At 37.9% G+C, this 25,466-nt stretch overlaps 1 protein-coding gene and 1 long non-coding RNA gene across 2 annotated transcripts; one reads left to right on the forward strand and one right to left on the reverse strand.

Annotated features, from left to right (window-relative positions):
- The first annotated feature begins 6,378 nt into the window (after positions 1 to 6,378).
- On the forward strand, positions 6,379 to 25,442 carry ehd4 (EH-domain containing 4). Its single transcript, XM_026918801.3, has 6 exons — positions 6,379 to 6,788; positions 11,288 to 11,464; positions 14,767 to 14,864; positions 18,657 to 19,069; positions 20,775 to 20,939; positions 21,587 to 25,442. The coding sequence occupies exons 1-6, from the start codon at positions 6,559 to 6,561 to the stop codon at positions 22,142 to 22,144; spliced, it is 1,641 nt and encodes a 546-aa protein (XP_026774602.1). The 5' UTR covers positions 6,379 to 6,558; the 3' UTR covers positions 22,145 to 25,442.
- On the reverse strand, positions 14,498 to 17,165 carry LOC113529548 (uncharacterized). The gene is made up of 3 exons (XR_003403066.3): positions 16,965 to 17,165; positions 15,329 to 15,392; positions 14,498 to 14,837 (listed from the first exon to the last, which is right to left on the reverse strand). It is a non-coding gene; the product is annotated as an uncharacterized LOC113529548 (long non-coding RNA).
- Positions 25,443 to 25,466: the final 24 nt, after the last annotated feature.

The following is a 25,466-nucleotide window of genomic DNA, read 5'->3' on the forward strand; positions in this document are numbered from 1 at the left end:
ACTTCATAACAGCATCTTGGTGACAGCACTCCTAAGCCAGTGTCTTCCAGAATATCATGGGTTGTTGACCTGCTTCCTTCTCTTTTGCAAAGAGCGAATCTTATCTGCCCCTGAGAGCTCTTTTGCATGGAGCCAGTGTTGATCAGTTGGTTGGGGGCAATTGATGCTCCAAAATTCTGGTCAAAAGCATGTGTGTTCTTCGTCTGGTGAAGTTGCCATGCATTCACACCTACCACATTCAGGAGGTGTTAGTAAATTCAAATATAACTTCTTTTGTTCTTTTTTCGGTGTGGATCCACACTGATCGGCAATACACTGATCCACAAGATCCACCCCCCCCATATGACTGTTGTAAAAGCTAACTACAAATGGACAAAGAAGTTTTAGGATCACAGTGCACACTATTTCACTCCACCTTTGTGCAACATCCTGAGGATGTACACCAACACTGGTTGATGTCACGTGAATGACAGCCTTATGTAAATACCTCTGTGGATTCTTCACCCTTAGCCTTCATTGCAAGATTCCCCGGGGGTGGAAACCCTTGGTAATCATTACCTTTGATTCTTCAGATTCTGTTTCTGAGATTCTGCAGTCTTTGGCAATGATTGCGTACACCTCGCTCACTCACTTCCTCACTCCCTGTCTCAGGACTGGACTCTTCCTCAACGGGCTCGTATTCCCCATTACTGCTGTCAGTGTCACTGCACTCTGATCAACTCCATTCTGCAGTCTCTTCAGTCACATTACAGTGTGTTATATCATATTAACTACCACTGTTTGAAAAACAATACATAGGATGTACTACCAAAAATGTGTAGCTCTTTAGGTTAGGCTTTTCTAATTCTTTTTTTTTTTTTTTTCGTATTTGTTGATTAAAAAATATAATTTTGTACAAATTTAGACCAATTTATTAGACTAAATATACAATTTAAAAAAAAATCCATGGATGCACAAATGATATGTTATTTAGTTTGTATGTGGACAGTTGGTTGGTTGGTTTTGAGGCAGAAAAACATCTGGGGGAAAAAAGACCAGATGTTTGTTTTTCTAATCTTCAGCTGTCCAGGTTGGGTGAGTCTGTGCCCATGATAGGCTCAGATTCCTGTTCTTGGCTGACAGGAGTGGAACCTGATGTGGACTTCTGCTGTTGTAGCCCATCTGCCTGAAGGTTCATTTATTACTGTTTACTGCTCTTTATAGTAATTTCATTATTTTTGAAGTCATCTTTGCTGTACAGCATTTCTTCTTCATGTGCCTAAGACTTTTGCACAGTTCTCTACATCAGAGGGCGTTTTTGGTACTGTCCTCTAACGTTGCATTTGAGCAAAGGGTCTCATGATTCTGCCATCTTTTGATTTAGAGGATACAACAAATTTAATTTGCCTTAAATATGAATCTGGACTACTATGAACTGTCCACAAGTGTGGACACCATGCATGAAAAGATGTGTGCTGACTTACAACAGTCAACAGGTTTACTTTTTAAGTCTTATTTAAGGCATGTAAAAAATTCAACCAGGTTCAAGCTCTCAAGCAGTCAAATTAAGAGTCAGTGGGAATCAGGAAAACAGCTATCACTAGACCTAAAATAGAAATATCGACCATTCACAGAACTGTAAAAGGGAATGAAGATATGGATGTTTTAAGACATACTGTAGATTATGAGTAAATGGGTCTCGTTCATTTTCCAGCTTTTCCCTTTCTGGCCACACGGTGGCAGTGGTGCACAACTTGCTCTTACAGTGAAGAAGACTGGAGGAAAGAACTGTACAAGTCTTCACCTTCCTGTGTAGCCTAATGACTTTTATACCCTAAATATAGTGCACTAGCCCTATGTCCAACAGAGAGACGTTTGAGATTCAGCCACTGTATAACAGAAATACACAGGGATATAGAAAATGAGTAAAACTAGCACTTAAGACTTTTTAACTTCTCCCTGACTGATCTGATCCGGTCGTATCCTAGGGCTTAAAAATTTTGCTAGTCATCATTCAAGTGGCCTTTTTTAATCACTGGTTTACTTGTTACACTTGTAGATCTCTGCATGAAATACAGGACTTGTTCCTTTGGACTTTAATGGTGATGTCTTTATCTTGACAGCTTATAATGTACATGTACAAGTAGCAAAAGTCAATCAAGAAGTTTTCTTCTATCAAATTTTGTTTTTGAGAGCATGAGGGTTAAAGCACAAACCAGCATTTCAGCTTCGGTAGAGAATGTTAAACTATCACATCAACAGGAGAAACATGGTCTCAAACAGCCTACCGCACACGCACAGAGATATAAAACAGGTAAAACAAATCCACCACTGATGGATTTCTGTTTGAATAGGGGTAAATATGACCATTTTTTTTGGGGAGCACAAACCCACAACTGAAATGAACCAGTGATGAGCTGTGGCCTGGTTCTGTCATATTTGTCTATTGTGCTATTGTCACTGAATTATCTACTACTACTACTACTACTACTAACACCACTACTATTACTAACATTACTACTACTACTACTACTACTACTACTACTAACACCACTACTATTACTAACATTACTACTACTACTACTACTACTAACACCACTATTACTAACATTACTACTACTATTACTACTACCACCACCACCACCACTATTACTAACATTACTACTACTACTACTACTAACACCACTATTACTAACATTACTACTACTATTACTACTACTACCACCACTATTACTAACATTACTACTACTACTACTACTAACACCACTATTACTAACATTACTACTACTATTACTACTACTACCACCACTATTACTAACATTACTACTACCACCACCACCACCACTATTACTAACATTACTACTACTACCACTATTACTAACATTACTACTACCACCACCACCACCACTATTACTAACATTACTACTACCACCACTATTACTAACATTACTACTACCATCACCACTATTACTACTACTACTACCACTATTACTAACATTACTACTACCACCACCACTATTACTACTACCACCACCACCACTTCTATTACTAACATTACTACTACTACTACCACCACTATTACTACTACTACCACCACTATTACTAACATTACTACTACCACCACCACCACTATTACTAACATTACTACTACCATCACCACTATTACTACTACTACCACCACTATTACTAACATTACTACTACCATCACCACTATTACTACTACTACTACCACTATTACTAACATTACTACTACCACCACCACTATTACTACTACTACCACCACCACCACTTCTATTACTAACATTACTACTACTACTACTACTACCACCACCACTATTACTAACACCACTACTGCTACTACTGCTAGTACTACTACTGCTGCTGCTTATTACTACTACTACTTACTATTACTGCTACTACTACTGCTGCTACTGCTACTATTGCTGTTACTACCACCAGTACTACGTACTACTACTACTAACATTACTACTACTACCACCACCACCACCACCACCACTACTGCTGCTGCTATTATTACTACTACTATTGCTGTTACTACCACCACTACTACTTACTACTACTACTACTTCTGCTGCTGCTTCTTCTTCTACTACTACTACTGTACTACTACTACTACTACTACTGCTGCTAATACTAATATTATTATTGATAATAATATTTTGAATAATAGTATTATGCATATAATTTGTATACTAACAAGATATTTAAAGTGACTTAGGTTTTACAGATGCTCCTTCTATAAAGTAACAACAATGGTCTAAACAGATATATGTATGAAGATAACAGTGAAATAATCAAAATAATTCTTCAGAATGTAATATAAATGTGGACTTTTATTCCATGTGCTTCTAAGGACTTTTCCCACATCGCCTGTTGTTTCTGGGAATCTTTTTTCCACCAGTTATTCTTCTCCTCTTTGTGGTGTGTTTGTAATCCATCTCCTAATTGGTTTTCACTTCCATTTGTTTATACGCTCCTCCCTTCCTTTTTTTCTTTTTTTGCTTTAGGTATTGCGATAGATGTTTTCCTTGATCCTGTTTTATCTTTTTATTCCTTAAGTAAGTGTGTTAATCATGTAACAGTACACTAAGAAGTGGCACCATCTAGTTATGTATTGGATGAGGTTGCATTTGATTTTGTTTCTTGTTGCATAATTAATGCCCACAAAATTGGAGGCAAAGACTTATTTCAAGTGTGGCAGCTCCCACTGTGTGCCAGCCATCTCACCATGCCCTTGGCAGCACACAGAAGTGACACCTTCAAAAAACAGTCTTCCTTATGGTATTTGGCCATTTAATTTGATCCTGGATGTGTCACATGTCTATACTGATATACTATTTTCAGTTGAGGGCAAAAGTTTACATACACCTTTTTTCCCTCCACAACTCCATACAATTCTTTTTACATCAGAGGTAATTTTAAAGCAATCATTTAGTGACAGATTTATTTCAGCTTATTTCACTTGTTATAATGACTTTTACAAGCTTCTGTTTGGCCACTTATCATAATTCGGATTTAATTTGGAGTGCACCTGTGGCTGTAAAAGGACCTACCTTTAGAGACGCTGCCTTTTTGCCCATGATACCATGGCAAAATCCAATCAACTCACCCAAGACCTCAGAAAAAAGTGTGGACCTCCACAAGTCCGGTTCCTCCTTAACAGCAATTTCCAAACAACTGAAGGTGCCACAAGAATCTGTACAGACAATATACAGAAAAGTGGCACAAATCAACTAACAGGGATGAATGAACTTTGGTCTGAAAGGTTCAACTGAACCTAAAGACAACAACAAAGGAACTGGTGGAACAGGCATCAGATACCAAAGTATGTAAAGCCACCATAAAGAGAGTCCTACATTGCCATGGCCTGACACACAGAAAAAAAGAAGCCCCTGCTAAGACTGGTATAACTAAAGCCAGACTGGAGTTTGCAGGTGATCACCAGCCTTTCAGAGGAATGTTCTCTGATCAGATGAAACAAAATTGAACCCTTTGGCTGTAATGATTAACCTGAAAACGTGTGAGACATGGGGGAGGCCGCATCATGTTGTGATGGTGTTTTGCTGAAAAGTGATTGGTGCACTTCAGAAAATAGATTGCATCATGAGGAAGAAGGATTATGTAGAAATAATGAAACAACATCTAAAGACAACAGCCAGGAAGTTAAAACTTGGTCACAACTGGGTCTTTCAGCAGGACAATAATCCTAAGCATACCTACACAGTTGTAATAAAATGGCTTAGAGACAAGAAAGTGAAAGTATTGAAGTGGCCATTACAAAGCCCTGGCCTGAATCCTACAGAAAATTTGTGGAATGAATTGAAAAAGCGTGTCTATACATTTACAACGACATTTATGGCATTTGGCAGACAGCCTTATCTAGAGTGACTTCTATCAATAAATACGTCCTGATACTGGTTCACTAGTCTAGAAACCCTGTTGGGGAGGTAATATAGTAAGAAAAGCACGCAGACAACACAATTTTTTTAAATTAAAGTGCTAATTTAAGTACTTCAGGAAGAGGTAGGCCTTTAGACATTGTTTGAAGACTGCCAGTGACTCAGCTGTTCGTACATCTAGGGGAAGTTCATTCCACCACCTCGGTACCAGAACAGAGAAGAGTCTCGATGCATACCTTCCTTGTACCCTGAGAGATGGAGGGACCAGTCGAGCAGTGCTAGAGGATCGGAGGGAGCGTGGTGGCGCTCGAGGTGTGATAAGTGCTTTGAGATAAGTGGGTGCTGATCTGTTTTTGGCTCATAGGCAAGCATCAGTGTTTTAAATCTGATGTGGACAGCTACATGAAGCCAGTCGAGGGAGCGTAGCAATGGGGTGTTATGGGAGAACTTAGGAAGGTTGAAAGCAAGTTGTGCAGCTGCATTCTGGATCAGTTGCAGAGGTTCGAATGGCGCTCAGAGGCAGATCTGCCAGGAGATGCCCCAACCTGTTAGCGTAGCAATGGGGTGGTGCTACAGTTAGGGTGCACAATTGGTGTACATTGACACCAGATTCAAGTTCAAGCAATTAAAAGGCGATGCCACCAAATACTAAGTGTATGTAAACTTGTCTTTCACCCACTGAAAAGCTGATAAAAGTAAATAAAGGCTGAAATAAAACTGTCACTTAGTTGTTATTTTGAAATGAGCTCTTATGGAAATGAAGTAACACAGCAGCTGTGAAAAACAGAGTTTGCGTGTCTTTAGCCTGGGTGTTTATGAACTTCTGGCCTCAGCTGTATGTATTACAGTGATGTGTAGATTTGGACGTGGCACAAATGTGTCAAGTAAATACACCGGTCTCGCGCACAGAACACGCCCCCTGTTTTTTTCCGTTAATGGATTCTTCATATTTAAACATGCAGGGGGCGGAGCTTGCATCGCTCAGGTGACGGCTGCTCAGCTGGATGCGCGCGGACACACAGGCAGAGCCGCTGCTAACGGTAAGAGCTGCTAACTCTCAGCTGAGACGCACACAGAGGAAACATTTGTCCCCTTGCTACGGAAAAGCGAAGTACAGTTGCACAATACTGGTTGGGAGGGAAAAAAACAGGTCAGCATTATGTTCAGCTGGGTGAACAAGGAGCAGGGTGGAAGAAACAAGGAGGGCGACATGTTTCAAACGGTGACTGAGGGACTTCAGAGTCTCTATACTAAAAAATTACTGCCTTTAGAAGAAGCCTACCTTTTCCATGACTTCCACTCCCCGGCCCTGGAAGAAGCGGATTTCCAGAGCAAGCCCATGGTCCTTCTGGTGGGACAGTACTCCACAGGAAAGACCACTTTCATAAGGTAATAATATAATCCATATTAACAAATAATATAAGTATAAAGCGCTGTTAAATCTGCGTGACTCCGCTTTATCATTGAAGCAGCGACGCAGTGTGTGTGTTTGTTTACATAGGCTTTAAATACGCTTTAAATGGAAGTGTGTAATGTTTCACACAGCCTGTGTGCATGAACAGACAGAGTGTATAGTGTGGAGTGGTTACTGAGGCGTCTGCTCCTGGCAGTGATGAAGAAAAGCCACCTCACAGTCCCTCATGTGCTTTTCCAGGGCACCATGTTGCCCATCTGCACCTTACAACCTTCTTTTCAAAGGACGTCATTAAAGGGCTTAAAGCCAAGCAGCAGAGGCTTTAAGTCAACTAGTACCTTTTATTAGAGAAACTGCTGGAGTATGTGTCAGGTACTTTACCACTCTTATGATATGAAATTTATAACATTATTACCACAATATATTAACATAACCATGTAACCTGTAACTCATTGGATGGTAAAATATATATTTTTGCAACAAATGGTTTTACCTCCCCCTTCCCCTGATTAAATACTTCATTTTTTCATTGTTGTAAAAAAAAAAAAAAAAAAAAAAAAGTAGAGTAAAAATAATACTTTTTATAGTGTAGTGCCAAAATCTTCATAAAAATGGGAATAGAGGTTAAATTTTTTACTTTTGTGAAAGTAATTTTGCAATATCACACCAGTTACACTATGTAACAATTTTTGTTCCTGAGTAGTAAGTGCTATTTTCTAATTGCTTAAGCCTCAAAAGTATAGAAAATGGCTATTACTCCCCTCAAACTTTGCCACAAAAGATTTAGAAGTGAGTAGTTTTTTCGAGATTTAGGATTATATTGTAAAACACGTTCTTGTTATATTGTCCTTGGTAGCGGACACTATATCTTGGTGGAAGCACTCGCCGTGCTCCTCTGAGTACGCTCCCATGTTCTCCTTGAATTTTATCGAGATGTGGACTTTGAGAGACATCTTGTAGCCGATTGTGCTGAGTTCTTCACCAGAGGCTCATCCAGCTCCACATAGTTTTCAGCTTTATGAATTCCCATTCATTCATATTTATGAAGCCCCAAACCACTGCGACAAAGCTGTTCCAAACCACTTTCTCCTTCCTAGTGAGCTTCTTGGGGAATTCCTTGCACTCCAGGATCTTCTTTATCTGTGGTCCGACGAAGACACACCAGCTTTGACTTTTGCCTCAGGCAGCTTAGGAAACAAGTTTTGATGGTACTTGAAGGTTGCCGACTCCTTATCTAGAGTTGTGACAAATTGTTTCATAAGGCATAACTTGATGTGCAGTGGTGGCATCAGCACCTCCCAGGGGTCCACCAATGGCTCCCACTTGACATTGTTCCTCCACAGAACGAACTCGGTCTGCTGTGGCCAGTCCCGCCTTTGGTAGTGTCCCTGCTGTACCAAAGACAAACATAGCAGGGAAACTTGGTAAAACCTCCTAGAAGACCCATCAGGAATGCCACCATTTTGAAGTCTCCGATGACTCATCATACTTCAGAGCATCCAGCAATGTCTTAAAGCTGTTGTAATCTTCTTTGAGGTCAGGAAAAAACAACATATTTTGAAATTTACCTGTTTTTTTTTTCTGAATTTATGTGAATGAAAAGATGCAAATTTGTCTGTTTTCTCAATGAAAATACTTAAATTTCAAAATACCAATGTCCTGGTCACACAACCAAAGTTTGAGAGGAATAATAGCCATTTTCTATACTTTTGCGGTATAAGCAATTAGGAAATAATACTTACTACCCAGAAACAAACAAAAAAAAATTGTCACCTAGTGTTGTTTAGGGTTAGGGGAGGGGTCAGTATTACTACCTTATGTCTTCATTTGAAATTATGTATGAATAGCAATTGTGACTACTTTGATAAACTCTATTGGTTGTGGTATCTATACAAATTTGTATAGACTTCATAATTTTAAATAGAATTGATAAAGTTAAAATGCACACAAATTGGTAGCCGGGGAAAAAAAAAAAAAAGAAGTCCTGATCTTTGAGATGTAAAGAGAGGAGGGACTAAAGAGTGTGATTTAAAAAGTTTGTAATAAAATAAAATTGAATAAGTGTTCATTAACAGTTCTACTCAGGTAAACTACAAATATAGTAACAAAGTACAAGTACTTAAATACTTTCCGTCTCAGCCATTTTGTAAATGTTATAGTGGATATATATGTACATTAATGTTGAGTATTACAATATGATATTTTAGCTTTATACCACAGCATTGATCAGTTCTCACTTCTGAATCATCAGGGTGTTGATTAATTTTCTATAACAGCTGCTCTGACAGTTGTGCTGGCTGCAATTCAATTCACAGGTTTATATTAATGCACTCATTCTGTTATCATTTATATAGTAACTGCTGATTCACAGGGACTTGAATGACATATGCTCCAAATAATTTAAGCCTAATAATAAACTGATTAAAATTGCTATTTGACAAAGAAAAGCATTTAATCATTGATATGGTGAAGGTTTCTGGAAGGAGATGTATATTTAATATTTATGGAAGGAGTTTCAGTTGGCAGCATTTTGTAACAGTCAGTAAGTTGTCATGAGAAGTCTTCAGGACAGAGGTGTTTGCACTTAGCGGTTGCTCTGTAACATGACAAGCTGTGTTTTTTTGTGTGTTACTGAGTAGTGAATATAAAAAATAGGGGGAAATGAGGGAATGACTGTTAATAGCTGCTATAATGTAAGTGATAACAGGAACTAACTTGTTTTATGGACAATCAATAACATTAAATGTAACTTTTGTTTATTTATGCCATAACTTAATATAGATGGCTAAACACAAGTCCATATAAGGATGGCTAAATTGTCAGAACCTGTCTCTTCTTAAAGCTTTTGACCTTGGTCTAGTTTAAAAGTGTGTGTGTGAGTGTGAAAGCTAATAAACCTAGTGTGTAATGTCTCCCTGAGCACCCATAAAAGAAATTATGTGTATTTTGACATTTGAAAAGTGACTCCTGAAAATCAAACAAAATCAATCTAGTGTACTTTTCTCATATGTGAATATTTTGAGGCAAGAATTAGGTTTCGGATTTCCTTATAGGTCATATTTCTTAGAAACAGGATCTTACTGATGCATAAAAAGTTGCTTCCTCAAGTTCAATGGTTTTGCAATCCAAGAGGAGACTAGTAGCTTCTTACTTTATTCGATAATACACTACATGGCCAAAGGTTTGTGGACATCTGACCATCACACCCATATGTACTTACATTCTAGATTTACTCCCTCTTTGCTGTTATAATAACCTCCACTCTTCTGGGAAGGCTTTCCACTAGAGTTTGGAGCGTGGCTATGGGGGATTTGTGCTCTTTCAGCCACAAGAACATTAGTGAGGTCAGACACTGATATTGGATGAGGAGGCCTGGGGTGCAGTCAGCGTTCCAGTTCATCCCAGACATGTTCAGTGGGGTTGAGGTCAGGGCTCTGTGCAGGACACATGAGTTCTTCCACACCAACCTTGGCAAACCATGTCCTCATGTACCTCGCTTTGTGCACAGGGGCATTGTCATGCTGGAACAAGTCTGGGCCCCTTAATTCCAGTGAAGGGCAATTGCAATGCTACAGCATACAAAGACATTCTAGACAATTGTGTGCATCCAGATTTGTGGCAACAGTTTGGGGAAGACCTTCATATGAGTGTGATGGTCAGGCGTCCACATACTTTTGGCCATATAGTGTACATAAAAAAATCATCATCATCTATTAGTCCCATAAGCCAACTTTGTTCTCACTGTGAATTACCTGTGTGAGTTTGTGATAGATTTCAGGTATGATGTAACATCCCCTGGTGATCAGGTTTTTGGCTTGAACTCAACAGTTATTGTATCCTTGTAAATCTGTTGTGTTCCTTTAGCAAGAAACATTGCTTCTGCCCAGATGCTGTTAACATTTATTTATACACTGAATTTATTCATCCATTATTTGATCATGAATTCATGTGGCTTATCTTCATCTCTGTTTAACAGTTGGAGGGCGTCAGACACTAATGTGACTCCATCCCTGCAAAGCAATGAAAAGTTAATGGTTAATTAATCTTTTCTGCTGGCAATGCGGGAAAGCAGCTGATCATATTTACCTAAACTGCTTCAGTAATTCCTCATGAAATTAATACATTTCAGTGCAGTTTACAATGAGTATATGACTTTTCATATGTAGTGACCCCCTTTTCTGTTCAGTAGGAAATCACAGTGCATAAGAAAACATTTTATATTGGTCACTACCTCACCCTTGTTTCATTGCTTCAGGTCCAGAATCAGTTTTGATTGACTATCAAAACACTACCACAGATCCATTATTATACAGAAACATAACTGCATTGTTCAGACTGTTTACAGGAGTATTTTACCTAATGTGTCTAAGTAGTTTGTAGGAGGACCACCATTATTTCTCAAAGAGACAGTGTGTGAAATAACAGTACCTTTAAACTGAGCCTTGACTTTCGCTTTTGGCTCCCCTGGCTGCAGGTATTTGCTGGAGCAGGATTTTCCTGGTATGCGGATTGGGCCTGAGCCGACAACAGATGGCTTCATTGCTGTAATGTACGGGGAGAGCGAGGGAGTTGTACCTGGAAATGCGCTGGTGGTGGACCCCAAGAAACCTTTCCGGAAACTCAATGCCTTTGGAAACGCCTTTCTGAACAGGTAAAGATAATGATGGGTTTCTCTGTCACTGGCTGTCGGATTGGTGCTGATGATATTTACTGATTAAATGTTTAACTGATATGGGGTGTAAAGATGCACAAATTTGAAATGGCATAATGTTTATGATGAACACACAAATGAAACAGGTGAAAGTTGGGACAGACTTATGACTAAAATGATCCTGGAATTGCTGTATAGATAAAATGTAATACAATCTATTATTATTAACAATCAATTTGTCTTTCTCACTGTACATTTATAAACCCTTGAGTTTTCTCAACTTTCTAGCATCTGTTAAAGCGATGTGTCCTTGCACACCTCAGACTTGTCTGAGTGATAAGCATAATTCTCAAATGGAAAATGTCATGTAAAATCTGAAAGTACTATAGTGTACCTGATTTTGTACGTCCACTAGGAGCTCTACCTTATAACTAATACAGTTCTAAGCAGGATGTTATTATGACCCCGTTTTCTCTCAGTCTCTCTCATAACTAGGTTGTACTCATTTATGTTGATTTAATATAATGCATTGGATTAAAAACTTAAGCAATTACTGAGTAATTGGAGGGAAGGATAGAATGGACACTTCTGTAGGTTAACTGTTCCTTTATTTATCAACCTGTTCACAAGACTACTCACTCAGCCTGTCCTGAAATCTACCCCAATCTGTATTGAAGAAAAATGCCCTATTCTAGATAAACGTAGAATCAGAACTGTTTATAACATCTGTAAAAGGAAGATGAGAATGATTTATTATTAGTTATAACAGCGCTGTTGGACTTCTCGCAACCGACTGGTCAGAAGGTGTTGATTCATTTTCTATAACAGAAGCTCTGACAGTTGCTGTAATTCAAATCACAGGCTCATATTCATGCACATGTTCTAATATATTACAGTTTCTTTAGTAACAACTCATTCACAGATTATATAATCTAATTCTAATAATAAACAGATTTTAAAAGCTTTGTTGTTATTTAACAAAGAAAAATTTATAATTGGTGATATAGTGAAGCTTTTGGCAGTGATATTTTTACTTAACATTCCTGAATGGAGTCTCCAGTGTCAGGGATAAAGCTTAATATTTCCACCATTGGAAAATCTAAGGATGGAGAAAATTGCATTTACAATTTCTCTGTAACGAGCAGCATTTTTGTCATTTTAATTTCAAGAGAAACTGAATGAATGAATGAAATGTTTATAGCTGTTATAACCTGAGACATAACAGGATCTAACTTGGTTTGTAGATGTTTAACATGTGCTGTTCTTTATTAAATTGAAAAATGCTAGAGTTGGCAAATTGCTGCGTTATAAGAATGATAAAACACTTTGCGGTGTGCTGTTACTGGTTAATAATCATCACACCACCTCATCATTTCTTCTATAACTGCACTCCCCACCATGTTTATTTTCTTTAGGGATTGTTTTACATTAGGTTTGTGGTATGATTTTGGCCTATATCATATTTTATATAAACTAATATCTTGTGATTACTCCCATGTTTCACTATGATTTATGCACATAGGCCAAACTACCCCACTCCATGTACGATTGTGTTTTGCTACTATAACATATAGCAAGAAATAATTAGCATAGTTAATGTCAGACATAACGTCTTTCATTTACAATGTATGAGTATTCACATTTAGTTCCGTTACTGTGAAAAATGGAGGAGTACAAGAACACTGAGCAAGTGGAATTCCCCAGTTCAAACCAGAATGCCCAGATGAAGAACTAATGTACTTCCTCCGCTTGTGGTTGCCTGTGGGTACAGAAATGTTTTTCTGCAAATAACAAATATTTTCAGTACCTGTTCAGATTTCCCTGAATGGTTAGGGGGAGAATCAAAATCAGTGGAATTCCTATGTGAATTCCTGTGAGTCTGTTTCAGTACACAAGACAGGTATGCATATCCAGTCACAGCTGGTAGCTGGTGTAACAGGTTCAACATCGACTGGAGCTGTTGCCAAAACAAGTCATTTCCATTACTGTGTATTCTAACACTTAACACATAAAACTCTAATGTACAGAGTTTTACACTACCTTTCATTCATTTATAGTTTCCAGTTCAAATAAAGAAAACACCTTTTACTGCTATTCAGACTACACGTTTAAATACCATAGCTATGCTGGTTATACCTTGTATGGTTATCATCTTCAGTTTTGATTATTTTAGAGTAATGATGAAAAAAGGTATACAATTGCAGTGCTCTTATTTCATGTAGAAGAATGTATTACTAGTTACTAATACTTGTTGCATTTACAGATTGTTGTGCTCCAGTGCTTCCTCCCTTCCTGACCCATGTGAACTATTATAGTTGACTTCACTTTCCATAAACAAGTGAGCTGTGGAAATGGTCACTCCTCTTTCTGAGTGCCAGTGGATGTTGTTTGCTGCCAGCTTTTTAATGTTTAACTTTAGCATGTGGACAGTTAGGGGAGGGCTATTTTTTCCCTGCTGGCTGGATATTTATGTAGAGGGGAAATAGGTAAATGCTTCTTTGACAATCACTGCCACAGAGGTCAAAGACACACTTGGCAGAGAACATCTCCTCTTTTCCAGAGGAACCTCAAACAATGCATGTGGTTTCCTGTGGGCCACTCTGTGCGTCATATTTTGGCATGTTTTTAAGTGAAATTGTGAGGGCTTTTTAAATCAAAACAAAAAAAATGGTTATGGGTTATGATTCATTTCTGGAGAAATAAATAAAGCAGGTGTTTAACAGAACTGTCTGGCTCTCACTTACATTTTCTGATGACGGAGCAGCTGAAACATTTTGTAATTTCCTCTTTTCTGAAAATCATGTTAAAACTTTTTTTATCCAGTGTTATGAACTTTTTATAGCAAATGACTTATGCAAAAGATTTGTTGTGTTTCAAAAGACCAAATATGTACATTATTTGTAGTATTATTTTGTGATCTGTTTTTCAGGATACCTTTTAGAAGTAGAGAAGATGATTATAGTTGTACATCTGTGACCATTCTGCTTGTATGGATGCTATTGACTCGAGTCCATAAATCTACAACACCAACTCTAACCATAAATCTAACTTTTATTTTAGTCCCTCTGATATTGTAAACATTTCAGTAAGAAGCAGACACCAATGAATAGGGTTTGGCAAAGGCCTAGCATTTGGTAAGGTAAATAAGGGGAAAGTAAGAAAATGAGGGTGGATGGTTTGCATCAGCTGTTTCACTACCCAGTGCCTCAGACAGACGATATGCAGTCAACAAAGAGTTGTGGTGGAAACACCTGTGTTTGCTTTGGTAACGCTCAGTACATTTTCTCTTCATGTACCACCAGGTTCATCTGCTCTCAGGTCCCCAACCAAGTCCTGCAGAGCATTAGCATCATTGACACACCGGGTATATTGTCTGGAGAAAAACAGCGTATTAGCAGAGGTTAGTAGCTATAATGCATTTTTGTTGGTTCTATTGAAGTGCAGTGATCTGATGATCACATGGCCACACTTTGGTTGGGAGAAGTCAGCTAAAGTATATATAAAATCATAAAACAGATCATAAGACGTAATTATATTGTCATAAAAAACCTTCTCCAACCACAGTCCATCCTTCAACCAGGGCCCTCGTAAATGTTCCTTTTTAAAAGGTTTAGAGAGCAGCACCATGTGTGCAGGTCATGGACTAGTTTATTGAATGTCATGTAATCTATCCATATGCTGTTATATTTGCAAGGCCGAATCTGTCTGCTCGAGTCTACACTGCCTAGCAGATTTTCCACTCATGCATTGCTGATGACTGTCTGCATCATAGCTTTATTGAAGGCTAGTGCAATTCACATTATTCCTAGATGTTCCTCAGTACTGGGTCACAGTGCTTTTCTCATTAGTTTTAATTTCAGTCACCAGATGCAAGCCCATGTCTTTGTAATGAGGCATCATTTCCGTCTCTGCCTTCCATCCTGTGGGCCTGGAATCACAAAAAAAGCAGCTTGAATTGAGGGCTGTGGTCATTTGCTGTCAGCACTTCTTGCTTTCTATTCCTCATTTGACACATTTGATTCAACTCTCTAAACAGACCAAAGAGTGCACATCTGTTTGAACGTAACTAGTTGTACTCAAACAAGAAATTGGCCATGCGTTTATAGCTTAACTCTTAATTAAGAGATTACGTATAAAATATACATTATACAATACATTTCATTTTAAATACTTAATTTCAATTTTAATCCACTGCATTTCAATTTCAGTACATTTCAATACAATATCACACTATTTACTTTTAGAAGAATAGTCTAGCATGAGTTCCTTTTTGTCCAAAATACATAAGTAAATGTATCTAAACATGTACTACAGAGGAATCTGATTGTCCAGGATCATTTTTTATTAGTAACAAGTGCATTCATGTAATTATCTAAAGACAAACACCTGCACTGGGAAAGCACCAGTTGCTGAGTGACTGTACTTCATTGTGTGTTATTTCATAGTAACATCTGCAATGTTTATGGCTCAAGAACATAAAAACAAATTGTGGCAGTTTTCTTTTTGTAGTACTTTCTGCCCCTACAAAAAGAAAACACTATTTCTGGCCCAGGGGTCTGGGTATTGTATTATAACACAGCCTGTATTGCTTTAGTGGTTGAAATGCATCATTGTATGGTAGATGAGATCCTATGTGGGCTATGATGGAGTCTGTACATATACTATAGTGCAGTACCAGAGTGTGAATATGAGAAGACATTCATACTATTTACTCTAGATGACAACAGTTTACTATCACCCCTTGGCTTCATCGATAGGAGGGAATCTGATGAGTGCATGTATGTACATATTGTATGTGTATGAAGAAAAAGACCTGAAACACACCCTACAAATGCAGGCTACATTCAGCAATGCAACTGTCACTATAAAACAACTGTTTTTGCTGATATGGACAGTGTTTGCTTAGTCAGACTAGCCTAATGCTAAAGGCACATAGCTACGTACACAGAGTGTGTTGGGCCTAAATCACATGTAATGTGATATGATTTTTTGCTTTCTGTGTGGCACCAGAAATTTACTGCATTCATTAACCAAACATCTACAGCCAGGATAGTTTTTCACATAGATTTCAGTCATCTATTAACAGAAATGATAGATAACAGTTTTCTTTACCTAATGCTTTCATTTTTCATAACATTTCTGATAAATGCAGAACATCTTCCATATTTGAAGAAAGGATCATCTTAGTTCCTCTATTCTAATGGTTTCAATTTCATAAAATCACTGCTGTATAAGTATAAAATCCCCCACATTTGAACAAGGTCAGACTTCATTTATCTTATCTAGCCTTTCTCAATATACCCGTCCCAATATTCAGACCAGACCCATGTAATTCAGCCAGGTTGTGGAGATAATGTTGTGGTTGTGTGCAAGGTTGTGTGCAAATAAAAAAAAACCAGGAGGTTCTATATGAGTGATGTCTTGTCAAAATGACGTGTCATTTTTTTAGTTTTGAATTTATAACCATTTCTCAGAAACCAAGAAATCAGAAAGTACTTACACTTTCTGCTGTCATCCCATGAATACTGAGTAGCAGGTGAAACTCGACAAGCTCTGTTTCTCCTTTGCTTTCATATCCAACTGCAGTTTGACACTGGTTATTTATTAGCTTTTTTTTTTTTTTTTTTCAAATTTCAGCCCCATTACTTTGGGAAGTCTGAGATATAGGCTGATATACAAGTCATGAGGCCTTCTCAGAAACATGTGCAAGCCTTATCTTGAACCTTCAGTGCAGTAGAAGCACAGTGGAGGGTACGAACTGGTTAGTACATGTGGTAGAACCTGCTGCAGATTACACCAGGCCACAGTCACGCAGCACTGCTCTGGACTTGAGGGATAACACTCCATGGGCGTTCCACATCTGTTACTGTTTTGGTTTTTGGGTCCATCAGCCGAAACGGCATGCCGTCAACACTAAACTCTCAATTCTACTGATGACGCGAATGCTCCCTGTATGTTTGATGATTTAAGTGCTTAGTAGCACTACAAGCTGTTTCAACCAAAAACTTCATTCTAATAAATGTAATTGATTGTAGTTAGGGCCAGTTTGCTATAGCGCTTGTTAGGCATTTTAATATTTTTCGTAATATTATTATTATTATTTTTAATAGAAAATGTGTATATATAAATTGAAAATGAATACAGATTTTTTGTAAACAATTACACTGGTCATGATTTATTGTTATAAATATAAAGAGCCAATTTCCCCTGATTCTTTTAGCCAAAGAACAGCTTCAATATTTCCCACACTCCAAAGCTCCTCCTTCACAGGGCCTTGGCAGTGTTCCCTAACATTTCTATACCAATATGTAATCCATTCTATTGTTTTTTTTTTTTTTTTCAGCCTAATACCATCATGATTTGAACTGAGTATATCAACAGATGCACTGAATTGCTGCCAGTTAATTTTGCTAGCAGTATTTGGTGTAAAGGTTGAACACTGTTGAATATGGTGGATATTAGAAACCTGAATGTGATTCCAGAACACCTGAAAGCTGTGTGAAACTGTGTCCTCCCTCCTGAAAAGATATGTGACCAGGCATTAAAGTTACATGGGTAATAGTATTACTAGGAATTAATAGCAGTAGTTCTCAAATGTGCACAATGATGTGCAATTTTAAATGTGCAATTAATAAAACAAATACAGTAGAGGTTAGTAGTATTGCACTAAATCTTTTTTGCAAATAATAAAAACTAAGTAAATATAAAATGTTTTGTACAATTCCTCATCAATGTGGACACCAGCGAGTCTAGCACTAGGACCTCATTAAAAAGCTGTATCTAGCTATCAGCAAGCTGCACCTTTCACACCTGTAAACCAAACCTACTTTATATGCCAAAGTCCTTATCACCTTAGAAAATGTCTATAATATATGCTGATAATTGGCATAGGCTGTGAAACATCTAGCAATGAAAAGATTCAGCCCCATGTTAAAGCTTGCTATGATCTTATACAAGTTATTTAGGAATATTGCCCCAATTGTGAATCCTTACACAGAAAAGTCTGTATAATATTTCTTTTACCCCAGAAACTATACTGAAGTACAGATGTATATATAGAAACAGCTAATATATATATATATATATATATATATATATATATATATATATATATATATATATATATATATATATATATATATATATAAAAGCAAAAGTGCTTCTTTTAAAACATCTCATTTCTCCTCTGTAGGCTATGATTTCTCTGAAGTTCTGCGATGGTTTGGTGAGCGTGTAGATCGCATCATCCTCCTCTTTGATGCCCACAAGTTGGATATCTCTGACGAGTTCTCTGAGGCTATCAAGGCCTTCCGTGGCCAGGACGACAAGATCCGTGTGGTTCTAAACAAGGCCGACCAGGTGGACACACAACAGCTGATGCGTGTCTATGGGGCTCTGATGTGGTCTCTGGGCAAAGTTATCAACACCCCGGAGGTGGTGAGGGTGTACCTGGGCTCCTTCTGGGCCAAGCCACTGCAGAACACAGACAACCGCCGGCTCTTTGAGGCTGAAGCACAGGACCTTTTCCGGGATATCCAGGCCCTGCCACGCAATGCTGCCCTGCGCAAGCTCAATGACCTCATCAAAAGAGCCAGACTTGCCAAGGTCAGCTAGGTTTATCATCTGTAATCGCGCTGTTGTATCTTTCAGATTTGTAGAATCGCAACTATGTATGGTATGCTACATTCCATATCATTTTATACAATCACTTTCATAGAGAATGTATATGGTATACAATCTCTATACCATATATAGATCATTGGTCGGCTGTGTAACTTCTTTGAGCATACCGTCTTGCTACAGTTGGTAAGGTATGTGTATAAATCCTTTCTGCCAAGAATGAGGAAGGGTGAGGAAGGAAAACTTGATGTTATTTTTATATAATATGAGTGGAAATGTTTGGAATGATTACAGATAATATTGACCTTCGCGGCTCCATGTCATGGCTGTTTTGTCTTGCATTTGACCTGAGTTCAGATACTGTTGTTTTTGGCCAGCTGTACTATGCAAACACGCCTGCTGTGCCACGTGAGCTCTCAGCATGCTACTTGAAAGAATCTAGAACAGCACTTAGGTCTGTCCCCTTTCAAACAATCCATTTACGGATCTGCTGCTGAGAGTGCCCCTTATCTCTTCCGCAATGCTTCCCCCAAACTGCCCAACAAACAGGAATCCTGGTTCTGCTTGCATTCTTTCCTAAAATGCAAAAAGGCTTGTGTGAAATAGTTATGCACACAATTCCATCTCCTGAAAGGGCCCAGTGTAACCCTTTTCCCGGGTATGAGGAATGTGTATGTGTATATCTCTACTAGCGTGGAAAATGCTCAGCTCTTATTTTTTCCTCACCACCTTCCACCCTCTTCTGCACTGCCACTCTTCTTGTTTGTGCCACTCCTGCCAGTCTGGTTTCTGGCTGCTGGCCATATATTGAAAGAACAAGTGTGGAATTATTTTAGTCCTCCTTCTTCAGGAAAGAGGTGTGTAAACATAGTCACTGTTGACCATTTCCTTGGCAAGCGGCAGTCTCAAGGTGGAGCAGCTGATAATTTTATATTTTGCGACCAACCTTGAGAAGTGCAAGGCAAAGGTTTTTATGGATGTGAAGCACACACTGTCTGCACAATTTACCATGTTTGACAGCTTCCTGATGATAAAAGAAATAATGTTACAATGTTGTTGGTGGTGTATTCCAAGGTCCTTATCAGTCTTATTATTCATAGTTACTGACTTGTGGACAAAAGATGACACAACAGTGTTCTGACTTGAACAGAACAGATGCTGAATTGATTTTCTGGGCGGCCATTCATATTATTGAAATTACCTTTGTGGAGTTTACACCTCTGACGTTGACAGTTTTTTCTTGATTAGTGATCCTGAGGCTTTTTTTTTTTTTCAAATTTAATCTCAAAAGAAACTAAACAAAAGAAAATGTAGAATGATAATAATCTTTTACGGGTGAAATATACTTTTAAGTCCAGCACAGAGTTTTGAGACAATAAAAAGCAAGAGAATAAAAAGTTTGGACTAATATGATTATATACAAATGAAAAGATCTAAATCTAAATAAGCATCCACTAGTAGCCTAATAGCCTATTGAGAATATAATGACGTTGACTGTTATGATGAGGATCACTGTAAGTGCACTGTAACTGCCTGCCAGTCTATAAAATAGTGCTGTGAAATACACCACAGAACGAAACAGCAGATCCTAATCCTAATACTAATCCTTTACAATACAATACAATTATATACAGTATATATAATTATTTGGATCACAGTAAATTACACTGAATAATGTTTATTCCTCTAGGTGCATGCCTACATCATCAGCTATCTGAAAAAGGAGATGCCTTCTTTGTTCGGGAAAGAGAAGAAGAAGGAGGAATTGATTGCACACTTACCTGAGATCTATCAAATGCTGCAGAGAGAGCACCACATATCACCTGGAGATTTCCCCAATGTCAACAAGATGCAGGTAAATCCTGTAAACGATCACCCATGAAATATTATTGAATCACTTTTTTGACTACATTTATCATAAATCTCCTACCATTATGCCATAGATGAGGGGAGATGGAGGTCATCACCCCACGCTTCATTCAATTAGTAAAATAAATAACAAGGCAATTAACCAGGAAAAATAATCAATATACACAACAAGCAAAGAGGAGAACAAGAATGAAGGTCACTAATTCATTGATACCATTGATCAGTACCAGTTTACCAGGCTAGGCATAGCATGATTTATTCCAGCTATTGCTTAGTGAGTAGAATAGAACAGACACATGTCTATCTAAGCCCCTGAAGACTGGACTGATTCCAGGCAGCACTTACAAGATACAGACTGGAATCTAAATAGATTTACATTTAAGGGCCAACATCGATAAGGATGTTTACAGCTCCAGATAAGACTGAAAAAAGAACCACATCAATGTTTGTTCATTTTTTCTCTTTTGTCTCTCTAACTTGCTTTAATTTTGCTTCAGTAACACAGGAATAGTCCACAGAACATTACATATAGGCAGTGAATTAGAAAAAACCTTGAATATTTCACCAATGGCAATAAATGTTATTTTAATAAAGATATTAATCTGTCAACTCTGTCGACATGTGTCTATACAGGAGCAACTCATGCACTACGACTTCAGCAAGTTCCCCTCCCTGAAAATGAAGCTGATTGAATCAGTGGACAAGATGCTGAGCAACAAGATTGCACAGCTGATGAACATGATCCGGGAGGAGGAAGGCAAGCAGCCAGCTCAGATGGTGATGGGTGGGGCTTTCGAAGGCTCTGAGGATGGACCATTCGGCCACGGCTATGGCGAGGGCGTTAGTGCTGGAGCAGACACTGAGGACTGGATTGTGAGTCGTGACAAGCCACGGTACGATGAGATCTTCTACACGCTGATGCCCATCAACGGCAAGGTTACTGGCGTCAATGCCAAGAAGGAGATGATGAACTCGCGCCTGCCCAACACTGTGCTCGGAAAGATCTGGAAGCTGGCCGACTGTGACAGAGATGGCATGCTGGACGATGAGGAGTTCGCCCTGGCTCAGCACCTCATAAAGATCAAACTGGAGGGCTACGAGCTGCCCTCAGAGTTACCGCCCCACCTGGTGCCCCCCAGCCACAGGAAGAACCCCACTGCAGACATCTTGTACAACCACCAGGACGACTAAGTCCCAGATGTGACAACAGCAAAAACACAGATATTCATATATGAACATTAGCCAACAACTCACATCGCAGCCTTGATAGGATAATTCAACCAAGTGCTAATGTGGATAAAAATAAATAAAATTTTCTGTTGCTAATTAGCTTCATTTTGCTTTCTAATGATATGCCTTATATAGTACATAGTTTAATGTTATTCTTAACATGAGAACCACCTAACCACTTCACAAAAGATGATCTCAGACTTACAGGTAGAGAGCGGTCTGCTTTTGACAATGCACACGCTACACATACGTTTGACATACGTTCGACAACAGGTTAAGTAATGCCATTTCTGAGTGAGTTGACACTGCCAAAGCTGCAGCCAAAGTAAATCATCCAGCAAACTAAAAAACTGTGAACCTGGGATACATAACATGCGCACACTATATGGCCAAAAGTAGCTGGACAGCTGATCATTACACCCATATGTGGTTCTTCCCCAAACAGTTGCCACAAAGTTGGAAGCACGCAATTGTATAGGATGTCTTTATGCTGTAACATTAAGATTTCCTTTCACTGGAACTAAAGGGCCCAAACATGTTCCAGCATGATAATGCCCCTGTGCACAAAGTGAGGTCCATAAAAAATGGTTTACCAAGTTTGGAGTGGAAGAACTTGAGTGGTCTGCACAGAGCCCTGTCCTCAACCCCACTGAACATGTCTGGGATGAATTGGAACACCAGCTTCATGCCAGGCCTTCTTACTGGACATCAGTGCCCAACCTCTTGTGCTTTTGTGGCTGAATGGGTACAGATCCCCACATCCACAGTCCAAAATCTAGTGAAAAATCTTCTCAGAATTCTCTTATATTTCTCATAGAATGGGATGTTTAATAGTCAGATGTCAGCATACTTTTGGCCATATCGTGTATTTAAATTGAAGTTGTCATCACTATTATTCTTTTCATCATGAGTTTGTATTATGCGGGTGTACAAGTGTGAAAGGAGTGTTTTATTGGTAGCTAGTGTGTTATACAACCACGTCTGTATCTGCAGATCTAGCACACAGTCTAGGTAATAGGAAATATCATTTGAATCCTAATGGCAAATCATTGCCAATATTATTTTGCAGTTTGTTCTCTGATAGTGACACTGGCTTTATTCAGCAAAGTTGCATAGAAATGAGCACAGAAATGAGCTCAGATTGATCCGATTCCTGAAGCCGTCACGTCATCATCATATCCATATGAGACCCCAATTTGCCATTTTATATATATATCTAATTTACATGAAACATCATAATTTATGCTGTTGCAACAGGGAACCAAAAAAAGGTAAATATTCATCAGTCTACAGTTATCTAAGATTTACAAAAATATACAGTGTTAACAGGTCCAACATGATGCAATCCTTTCTATTTACTGAAATAGTTTTACATAGTTGAATATAGATAGTTATTAGTTTAGTGTGTGTGTTTTTTTATTTTATTTTATTTTTATTAAGCTGTTCAAAGCCAAAATCAGGCAGAAAATGGAATTGTTTTCCAGCCTCACTTAGTAGTTATGGCTATGTTTTAGTATGGCTACTAACAAGTAGTTATGGCTATGGTTATTAATTTTAGAACTCAAAAAGGTCAGATTTAACTGAAGTTAGATTTAAACAATGAAAGAAATGAATCAAACACTGAAAATCAGGCTCCTAAAATAAATATAATTGCATCTAGGATGTTTTAGTGTTTAGTGAAATTTTGCAATAACCTCAAAAATGTGTGATATCCCGGTGTCCCGTCTGCCCAACACTCTACATCCTGGTCAGAGCTTCATTATCATTCTTTTTATTATTACTCACTGGCTGTTAGTCTCCTCACTATACTTCTGATGATACTGGTTGACTTGATTATTTAGCTGATTTTTTTTCAGGTTCCTAAAATATTGTGTTCAGATTTACAAGCACTCTGAGTTTGAAGCACAGATCCAACAAAGATGAAACTGATGAATGAGGAAATTGGCACTGTAATTTACACGCATTCAATTTACAATCAGATAAGACCATACATAACTTTGAGGAATAAGGGCCAATGTTGTATTCCAATTTTGTATTAAAGGGCATCTCACGGTTTTAATCTGTAGGCTTACATTTTGAAAGAGTTGGTCATTATACACAATAATGTGTATATATTAACAACAAAAAATTCTTAATAATTCTAATGCTAATAATCAGCTGCTACTGAGACTTCAGCTCATGCTTGTTTGTCCAGGTGAAGCGTTGTGCTGGAAAACAAATCAAATCACCTTTACTTTATATAAAAATTTAAAAATTAATTTCGTTCATCTAGATTTCAGAAAAAGCAAACTGCTTTAGGTTACTGCAAACAAAATGCACTAAATGGACCTTGTTTCTTGTTGATGTTAGCGTATTATGTGGCCTTTTCACTGGAGGTCAGTGTGTCACTTGCTTCAGTGTCTCCTGAGATATTAGTGTGATATTTACAGTTACAATTAACAGGATCATTTTTAAATGCTAAATGGTTCTCATCTTTTTTTAATGCAAGTCTTTATCTGTTACACAGTTTTGTTCATGTAATAATTTCCTCCAGTGTTACATCACACCAGATGCTCAGTGAACATTGGTATAGAGTTACACCCGGCCTCATTAGTAGCTCCAAAGCGTTATTATTCACAGTAAACCCTCAGTACAGCACTGTCTATTTATTCATGATTAGAATATACAAATATTGTATTCTTACAGTATTCTTCAAATGAATGTGTTCAACTGACTAGTTTTCTTTGCAATCTGTGTTTATGAAGAGATAGGCTCTTTGAGGACACTGTACTTAATGAAGAACAATTTCAGTTTTAAGTAAAGAGGTTTAGAGTGTAATGAGGGGAAAAGGTGCTTGTAAGTTGTTGCATAAAGAATGTGTAATGTATATAACTAACCATTAAATGACTTGTTCAGTTGATGCAGTTTATTATCACCAAATGGCTAACTTTTTTTTGACGATCTGCCTTTTTTCATGAGTATGTTGTTTTTAATCAATGTAATACTGTTACCTATGAGGCAAAATAGTGTAAAACAGCAATCTGATTTCAAACTAATTTGTGTAACTTTATTTTGAGTATTTCTCGACCAATATTCTAGAAATACAATAATTATACTCATTTTAGTTTTTTATTATTTTACCCAACAACTGAAAAAGTACTCTGATTCTTTCATAAGTGCTTTTCATGTTCGTTTGTACTGCAATGACTGTAAAGAAATAACACTTATATACTCCGCTTTGAAATAAAGGAATATGTAGATATTAAATAATATTTAACAAAATTTGTTGTTCCTTATTATTTCA

This window comes from Pangasianodon hypophthalmus, chromosome 10 (assembly GCF_027358585.1).
Source record: "Pangasianodon hypophthalmus isolate fPanHyp1 chromosome 10, fPanHyp1.pri, whole genome shotgun sequence".
NCBI classification, from domain to species: Eukaryota; Metazoa; Chordata; class Actinopteri; order Siluriformes; family Pangasiidae; genus Pangasianodon; species Pangasianodon hypophthalmus.